This window comes from Leucopleurus acutus (assembly GCF_964270905.1).
Source record: "Leucopleurus acutus genome assembly, chromosome: 6".
NCBI classification, from domain to species: domain Eukaryota; kingdom Metazoa; phylum Chordata; class Mammalia; order Artiodactyla; family Delphinidae; genus Leucopleurus; species Leucopleurus acutus.
The window spans coordinates 32,925,988-32,935,941 of NC_139149.1; the positions used below are offsets into that span (position 1 = coordinate 32,925,988).

Here is a 9,954-nt window from a genome sequence, read left to right on the forward strand (position 1 = left end):
CTCTGACTTCAACAAAATATGGGATAACTTACTTAATAACCCTCCATGCCACCATGTCATGGCTGTTGAAAAGCATACACGCACATACATAGATACAGTTATCTTTTCAAATGTTAAGAATTACACATTTACAAAACTTTTTATTGCTTATTTGCACTAATACCAAACCCGACAGCATGGTTTTAAGAAGTGACCACCTTAATGTAAAGTTTTATTCCAGAAGTAATGCTGGGCACAGCTAAAGACAAAATTTGATTTGAGTTTATGGGTGTAGGAAAAAAACCCTCCATACACAGTTAACTTGCAATATTTTGTTTGCCAGAATCAGGCAAATATTTAAATGTTTTCAATGCACTATCTGAACAGTAATTCATGTTGTCTTCCCATCACTTAGTGAGAAAACATATATGGATAGTTGTGCATGTACTATCTTGTTCACTATAAAATGGTGAGCTCATTATTTGCAGGATAGTAAAACATAGTAAACTAAGCACTGTTTCTTGGCCGTGAGCATGTAATATTGTTTGAGAGACATCATCTATGATAGGGCACCTTTCTAACTGAAGCATCTCTTTAGATGATAAACCCTGCTCAGGAGAATAGTCTTAAGAACCTCTTAGGCATATTTATATCTTAACTTTTCCACTCAAAAGGAGCATAACTGATAGATTCCGAGTTCCACAGTCTCAGACCAGAAGGGACTTCTCAAATAATTCCTGAGCTCTTTGTTTATGGGTTGGGGGTAATTTGTTCAGTGCCTTCTCAAAAGCGGGAGGAGGACTCAAGGCTAGTGCTGTGATGTCCATCACACATATGGCTCTCACTGTGTGCAAAGACAGAGCTTGTTGTTCCTGCTTCTTACTCTTCCTGCTTTTATTTTTATTTATTTATTTCTTTATTTTGCGGTACGCGGGCCTCTCACTGCTGTGGCCTCTCCCGTTGAAGAGCACAGGCTCCGGACGCGCAGGCCCAGCGACCATGGCTCACGGGCCCAGCCGCTCCGCGGCACATGGGATCCTTCCAGACCAGGGCACGAACCCGCGTCCCCTGCATCGGCAGGCGGATTCTCAACCACTGTGCCACCAGGGAAGCCCGTTCTTCCTGCTTTTAAATTCCCTGACCTCATGGGCCTTGAACTGCTGCCTTCTCTGACCTGCAAGTCTGCCTCTATCCAGAGGACTCTCTCTGGCCCCCTGACCTTGATCTATTTCCTGCTTACGCTTTTGGCACCTGTGAAATGGGCCCTACTAGACTTTTGAACCAGTGCCCACTCTATCTCGGATGCCTGCTAGACCACTCAATCCTTCTGAAAGCCAGAGAGCCAGGCTTGGCCCTTGTCTATCCCCCTCTCCCTGGCCGCTTCTCACTCTACAGCTTAGAGAAGTTATTCATTTCAAAAGCTAGGAAAGTTACAATTTACCTGCCAGTAAACAGAAGATGGTTTATCAACAGACTCTACCTTAATGACTACAAATGTTTACCTCCTGCTTTCCAGAATGCAAAGAAAATCTTGGAAATGTCATAATATCTTACAAACATTTGCAAAACAGATCCTTGTTCATCCGGAAAAGAAACAATTGTATTCGTTGTCTCTGACACAAGGAAAGTGTTCAGTGAGAAACATACAGATAGATGTACACACCTTACACTGAAATGAGATATGTTAATTAAAAATTGCAGTGGGCACTTTATTAAAAATTTATTTTACAATCTAGCCATTCGAAACATCTTGACATCAACAAATAGAGCAGCTTGACTATTGGAATCGTAAGTGATTTATCTTGAAAAGATTATATTTGTAGCTGGATGCAAATACTTCTGACGGATATTTATATCAAAATTACTGGTTTTGTTAGAAGTATTTTAATTTCCCTATTTTTATCCCTGGAAAAAAATTAAAACAAGTATCTCAGTGTTCATTTTATGGATGAGATGGCCCCACTTAGTGTATTTCCCATGTTTGTCTGAATTACAGCTGTTTATCTTGCAACTTTTCTTTAAGATAAATTAAATGCAAATGTAACTCTGTGAATCATGGGAATACCTGCCAGACCCCTTATTAATACCTTCACTTAAAAACCCCTGTGCCAGGGAGTCATTAATTTGCTAAAAGAAAAGTGCTAAAGCAGACCTTTGCCCACAAACATTTCTGAGATGGCTGCCCAATTAGTTGGTAGCATTCTGAGCCTCCTTTCAGACCCTGTGGCCCTTTGAGGACACAAGAAGGCTCCGATGATAACCTGGCAACCTAGGTAGAAACCCAGCCAAGTGAGAGTGTTTGAAGCTGTAGTTTGGCTGCCATCGTGTCGGCAAAAAGAAAGAATTCAGGCACCATGTCATCCAGTACAAAGGATAAAAACGGATTCAACCGGAAATTCAATGTGGCATCACATATGGGATACATGAGTGCGGTTATACAACAGGCCACATATTTTTTTTGAACAGTCTCCTCCATGTGATGCCGAGGACATGTGTAACCATCATAACGTCTCTAGGAATCTGTATTTAATTTGAGTTGGGGTGGTGGCAGGGATGGGAGATCTGAAGCTGCCACAGGTTTGTGGCAGATGGCTCTGTGTCAGCTATGACAAGCAGCCAGGCTCAGCTTCCTCTGCAGATTTTCTTTTCTCTCTGATCAGGTAAATATGGGCACACTCTGGAAAGTTCTACAGATTCTGCCTTAGGCTGCAAGTTTGTGACTTAGCCCCATCTGTCACAAATCTTCCCTAGGTTCTGCTGTAAGCAGAGACCTGAATTTACCGTGTAGGGCTGCCCAAGAAAAAGGAGCTATTTCACCCTGTAAGGGGGAGGGAGAGAAGAGAAAGCAATGAGGAAGCATTAACGACCCGAAAGACTAAAGCATGCTGAAAATTCATATTGCAAATTTGCATAATTTATATCAATTAGACTTCAAAAAGCCACCAAGTAAATGGTTCTCGAGTTTCATCACCTCAGGAAATCCCAGTTTCTGATTGGTTTAAAGTGTAACTGTATTTCCAATCATTGGGGAAAGCTGCCTACCCCCTTTTTTTTGCAAATGGGTACATTTGACTGCACACATATTTCCTGGTTTATGTTATGGATGACAGCTATTAGAAGTTTATCATCCAACTTTTAACTTTTATAAACATAAGATACACAACACTCTTAATACATGTTTTTGCGGATGTGAATTTTACTTTTAAGTGGTGAAGGCACAAGAGAAATGCCATTACTGTTACATGGAAATTGTAAAGCACTTCAAGTTTACAAACGGGTTTATATTCATTATTTCATTATAGCAGGGCCTCAGGGGGAAAATGCTATTAAAAATTAAGGAAAAAAGAATTCTTCCAAGTTTACAGATGAATCATATAGAGGCCAAGAAGTTCACCTACAGCCAGGCTACAAATTAGTAGCAGAGAAAAAGAAGCAGCCAAAACCTCTAACTGATCTTAATCACCCCGAGTATATCTATTGTGCTAAAGAGTTTTTGCTTTTATTTTACTTAAACAAATCAAGGAAAAACCAAGCCAAAACAAAATCAAGGAAAGACGTGAAGAAAGAGAGAGGGAAGAGTAGTGGGGAGGGAGGGAGATGGAGACTGAGAATTTGCCTTAAATTGTGCTGGTGCAAATGAGAGATTTTAGAAGTTCTAAAAACATCACGAGCTTTTAACTGTTCATTTTTAAGGAAAAAAGTAATGACTTTGGAGGCGTGTTAATACTAGTGAGTACCACCTTATTCACACCTAGAGTAGAAACTCAAATTAAAAGGGGGCTATAAAGTGACCAGTCTCTTGAAGGAAGCTTAAAGTGGCTTGGCTGTAGTTCGGGGAGATATAGCCTGATATAATTAAGACAAAACCACAAATGGCTTTTCTGGGCACTGAGTCTGAATTGTAAGCTTAAGCATTGTTTGGAATCACTTTTAGGCAGAAATCTGAAAATTGCCCTCTCCTCCAAATAACAGCAGGTTATAAAGGTTTCTGGAATGTTGAAGAACTTGAAGAGGAGAACAAAATAAAAATCAGCTGCTATCATCTGAAAAAACTTAAGAAACTACAGTTTACCCTCGTAAAGCAAAGGAAGGATGGCATCTCTTTTTTTTTCCCACACAGAATATCTCTCACTTTGTAAATAAAACTAAATGAAACATAGCGTGGGAATGAAAATCTATTCTGTTAGTCTGGGCAGTATATATTTTATACAACTGCCCCACTTGCACTCTTGTGCTATTTTTCAATACCAGTAACAAGGGGGTGAACATAAATTTTCTTCTAAAGCATTTAAAAATATAATGATCAAAGTTTCTCTAAAAGCACAAAGTACCGATCTCAAATAATTGTTGGGAACTTTCGGGAAGTAAATTCTCATAGTCAAAATGAGCCAAAAACTACAACTTCCCGGTATTAGACTTACTTCGGTTGTAAAAGGAAGCCCGATGTTAGTGTAAGAAGTTAATCCTTGGCTGATTACTTTATGATTACTTCTCGAATCTTGTGTTCAAGTTTGGTTTAGGAGTCATCAAAGAGCTCGCTATTCCAGATGAAGTGAAACCTACTTTATCTCTGTGGCAAGTGTTTGGCTAATGGGTCTAACCTACTTAGAAAAGGACGCGTCCTGAAAGTACAAGAAAGCTGCAGTCAACGGTTGAGCCTAGTGGCAAACTTTTTAAGAAATGGCTTTAGATTTTTAAAAATTCAGAACATCGTTTTTAAAATAATTAAGAAACAGTTTCTGCATGTATTTCTTTAAATATTTTAAGAAAAATGTGTGTGTGTGTGTGTGAGAGAGAGAGAGAGAGAGAGAGCAAAAGAGAGGGAGAGATAAAGGGAACACACTTGCACGCACGTGAGGAATTTAAACATTTCAAGTCTGAAACCATTTCAGGTGAGAAGTCATGGGCACAGAGTTCTGTAGTAGGAAGAGTCACTTTAAGAAAAAAAAAGTATCAAATTCTGTTTCTGCTTTTCAGTTACTAGCATTCTGTTTCAAATCCTGCTTCAAGTTATAGCCCCCAAACTCTCACTCATATTGAAAGTATAATGTCTCAAGTGAGAAGAGAGCCAAGTGTTAGTAGCCTTATTCTAGTCATTAAATTTCTAAGTGTGAATCCATATGAAAAATCCTATCCTAAAGTGAACTCTACATGGTAAGTAGTTGAGATGATTTTAAAATGTAAACTTTTAACAACAGAAAAAGAGAGTAAGGTGTAAAAATGTAAAAGGAGCAAATTAAAGAATTCAGTGACATTCTATCCTTTTAGATCTTAGAAGCATATGTTTTTAAAAGCAAAACAGCACTGTCCAAGGGAACAAATCTAAAAAAACCCCCCAACACTCTCTTTATAGTATACACAAAAGTCTCTTCCATTGCATAAGAGAAGTAGGCAAAAAGCTGCCTTGGGGGAAATAATTCTCTGGTATTTAGTGAGGGCAAATGTTACCTGATATGTGTATATTTATAAAGCATAAGGTAAAAAAATAGTGTAACTTATTATATCTTAATTATAAAGTTTTAGCAGGCATTCTTTTTGTTTTAGCTCTAAATCTTATTACAACAACCCAACTAGATCTGTGGTCCTTCCTGTGATTTCTACCAGTTTGTCCTGACAATTGCATTATAAAGCTCTTGATTACTTCTATTTCTTGGACTAATTTATTAATTTTTGAGATGAATTTTTGGATATTATGTCATCAAAATCTATGAATGAGGACATATATTAAAGTGTATAATAGATTTATAAGAAAAAAACATCCATGGTAAAAAGTATGTAAAAGGAATTACATATATATATTCTTATAAAGGCTTATGCGTGAAACACTAATTTATAAAACTTTGAGCTGGACCATTTTAGGATGCGTGGACTAAAAATATATGTAAACCATAGTAACATGAAAAAATATTTAATGTATAGGCTATCTTTTAAGCTATAGGAGGAACAATTTGGTATATTAACAGCATACCACTAAGCTGACATTCTTTCAAAGTTTTTCCAGAAGTTGTTGGTAAAATAAATAATTATAGCTATGTTACGGCAATAGCTATATTAAAATATTTCAACTGGAGATTTGTTTTTTATTGTAACTAAAAGCAACCTGTTGCAGTAATTTTTGAAATGGTTAAAGATTTGCAGATGCAAAATAACAGGGAATAATAAGGCCTACCTGGAAGCCAAATTAAAAACGGATAAATTTTGATGGTGGAAATACAATTATCAATGCTTCACCATTTTCATCACAAGGTAAAAACATTCCTTCCTGCCCCCTTTTTTGTACCGATATGTGGTGATGGGTGATAACTACTTGCGGTGGTAATCATTTCACGATATATGTCTGTCATTACGCTGCACACCTTAAACTTATACAGTGCAGTATGTCAATTATATCTCAATAAAACTGAAAAAAATATTGCCCAAAAATTCACCAGAAGGAAAAAAAAATCAATAATTCAACAGTAAACTCATTGAAAATAGCTTTGTGTCATATGTAGAAAATGAATCCACTTGTGTTAATACATATTATTCTATTTCTTCACTTTCATAATCTGCACATTTTGATAGTCTGTCACGTGGGAAACTACTAAATTAATATTTTACACAAACAAGACCACGACTGAACTTTCAAAATTAGGAAATCTGGATGTCAACCTTGGAAGTCTGTTTTCTCTTTGAAGCTTCCCATGTATACGATACAATCGTATTGACTGAAGGAGTAATACTGAAGCCTGGAACTGTTCAGTCAGCATTTTAAACTATTATGAGCTACCTTCTGAACCATTGCCAAGTTAATAGACAATGAAAGATAATGAGCTTGAAATTGGGTGTTAAATTGCATTTTTGGTTCTCTCCCTTTTTCTTGAAGTTTAACTGTTTCCTGCAGAAACAGAGTCATGTTTTGATGTATCACTATGTAAATATGTATTTTAGGCCATGACAAGGGAAAGGAGAGAAAAAAGGCAGCGAACTGTATTTCATGTAGGAAGGTTATATATTAACACAGGAAAATTAAAATATGCTGGATTATAAAACTGCTAGATTGTAAACTATACTGGATTTATGTAAAATGAAGTTGCTACATTCAAAGAATATAAAAAGGTATATTACTCATGGCCTAGAGCCACCTTCAAAACTCATAAAGCAGATTTGTCCCAGTTCAATTACTTAGACTTTTAGTAGGGTCTCTTTGTGTTGTTATTTCAACAATGTAAAATTCTTGATTCAAACAAGGGAAAAGAGATAATGAATGAGGGAACTGAATGATGATGCTATTTAAACTCTTTTCCTTTTGCCTTTGTCATTCAGAGAGGATACTGAGAGTCTAATTCTAAACAAACTGAGGGTTTTTATGTAATTTTACTAAACTGGACAAAGGAAACATTTGATTCTTTGAAAATCATCTTCAAAGTAGTTAAAAAAATGAACACCAAACTTCATGAATGTCATTCACCTGAATTTTTGAGGACTGAAGATTTCATTCTGATGGGAAGAAAGGCTTATCCTCATTAGTATAATTGTAGAATCTTTCCTTTACTTCCTTTTAAACTAATGAGTTACATTAATCCAGGTTCATTTTTATAAGCCTCTTGGGGCTAAATGTAAAGGACAGTCATCTTAGAAAACAATAAATAAAAAAAAAAGCATGTACTGTGCATTAAGTGCACGTATTTCATAAGGCCTAGGTTAATACAACTAGCATCCAGTTTAATTAATCCTTGTTAGTGTAACAACTAATATCCCTCCCTAGCATGTTTCCTTTAAACATTAGTATGTTAATTAAATGTTTTTTTTTTTAAGACTTTTCTTTGTACTTCAATATGGCATTTATACCACGTAAATCTCTTCTCAATAACTACCTTATAGAGATGTTTTCTTACAATATCTGGTCTCTTGCAGAAATTCTGGAGCCTTTTTGAAAGCTGTTCAGGTGTAGAATACAGATATTCAGCTGCAGGAAAAACAGATACATTTTTAATGAAACAAAAACCTCAAAGCACACACTTGATATTAGTCACTTTACTAATTAAAAATGCATATTGCTCTGTGCCGCCTCGTGTTTTACATTATTTAAGCATGATTTTATAAGGTTACCTCAGCTCACAAGGATGTTTAATGCTAAATAAGACTGTGTAGTTGTGCTGTTTAGACATCTCCTTTGGGTGATTAAAATACATTATTCTAATGTAACACAATGCATATGTGATATATTTAGTGATGAGAATTTTTTCAAAGAACTAGTACGACAGCCGTATGTACCCTGTACAACAGTTGCATATTATTAACTAGTCAATTGTTGAAATAATTTGGTGTGACTTTCAGTCCTCAGTTTTTCTCTGTGTATATCATTAAAAAAAAAATCTGTAAGCAATTGCAGCAACACTGACCTGCTTATAAAAATCCATCATTATGGGATGTGTATGCTAACAATGAAGAATGCTATTTGAAAACTTGCTTTTTTGTTATCTTAAAAGAACAGATGGTAAATATAAGCTTACTCTAATGTATTAAAACACATAAAATTTTCCTTAACACTAACATGTTGACTTGCCAAATAAACAATTGCTCCTGCCTAAGTTTATTTTCAAACTTTCTAATTTAGCATGAATCATGTATTAAATCTCAACAAAGATGAAAGTACATTAAAGCAGCTACCTGGAAATATTTCGGGATAAACCAAATCTTTGGGACAGAGTGGGTAACAACCACAATACACAGCTTCCAACCTAAAGAAATTTTAGGAAGAGGATAAAAATATATTAAAAAGACATTACCATCAGAACCAGAAAGTGGTTTTGTTTGTCTAAGTTAACAGTATGAGCCCAGAGTTAACTGGGATGAAGAATATGGTCGGCAGCACAATCCGAAAAGCCAAAGTTGCTCTTTTAAAAGATTTTATTAATCATATATGAATTTCATAGAACAGAACCAACAGCATATGTTTTGTTCACTGAATTAATCAAAGCGCAGCTCTGCATTTTTTTTTTTTGTTTTTAAAATACTGTTTAACACATTTTATAATCAGCAGATAAACACATGTAACAACATGGTAAAGTATGGACAGCTTTTCTTAATAATGCTGCAAAGCCCCAGAATGTTCATTTTTCAAAATGTTTAAATAAAATAGCAAATACTTTAACACTGTAGCTGTAGAAATCATCGAGGCACTTTTAAAAGCATCAGAAAAAAATTTACAATCTGTTGTGATGGGGCATTTTCATTTTAAGCTAAAGCTTCAGAATAGTTACTTATTAGGCAGGATATAGAACTATTCCCCCCTTTTACTGAAAAACTCTCATGAAGATTACCTTAATGACTATTTTGCTTTCTTGACTCAAAATTCAGCTCATTTTCCATTTTATCCAAAAAGAATACTGCTATTATTAAACAAAGAAACAAGAAAGTTTCACTTTGTGAGAGGATTTCCCCAGGGACCACCTACCTATAGGAAGTTTTTCTTCATGTCATAGCGGTAAGGGTTAAGTACAAGAAAGGTATTGCATCTTGATGGCTGTGTTAGCCCTGCATAATGGCTATTGATCTGACATACAATAAACCTTAAAGATACCACTGTAATTTCTGTTGGCTAGGAATTATGCAGTGAAATTCAAAACACTCTTTAAAATATGTTTATTTTATGAGAAACTTTGAATTGCATCCAAAATGTTGACCAAAGGCAGAATTTTATTTTGAACTGCAGATTTTTTTCAACCCAAGAATAGTTTGAAGTTATGTCAATGTTTACCTTGTTTATTTACAGCGACAAAGTACATGCAATTTAAGCTGTTTTTAAGTGGGTGATGTTTTCCCTATTTTATAACTGAAATTAGTTTAAATGAAAAGTATTTACTTTGAGCTGCAAAGTTTGGAAAAACACTGAGTTCAAAGTTTTGCTTAAGAACTGCTAGCAGTTACCAGATAACACAGTGGAAAGGCACAGGATCTAGTTACCAATGATTAATTTCAAAATCCAAACTA

General features: G+C 35.6%; 1 protein-coding gene across 5 annotated transcripts in view; it reads right to left on the minus strand.

Moving 5' to 3' along the window:
• Positions 1–1,488: 1,488 nt before the first annotated feature.
• Positions 1,489–9,954, minus strand: part of GTDC1 (glycosyltransferase like domain containing 1) — a 383,969-nt gene continuing 375,503 nt past the window's right edge. For all 5 annotated transcript variants that reach the window (XM_082841772.1, XM_082841768.1, XM_082841769.1 and 2 more), the window contains 3 exons: positions 8,632–8,702; positions 7,836–7,927; positions 1,489–2,797 (listed from right to left, as the gene is read on the minus strand). In XM_082841772.1, the coding sequence (XP_082697898.1) occupies positions 2,714–2,797; positions 7,836–7,927; positions 8,632–8,702 (247 nt within the window). In that variant the 3' untranslated portion in view covers positions 1,489–2,713. The remainder of the gene's footprint in view (positions 2,798–7,835; positions 7,928–8,631; positions 8,703–9,954) is intronic.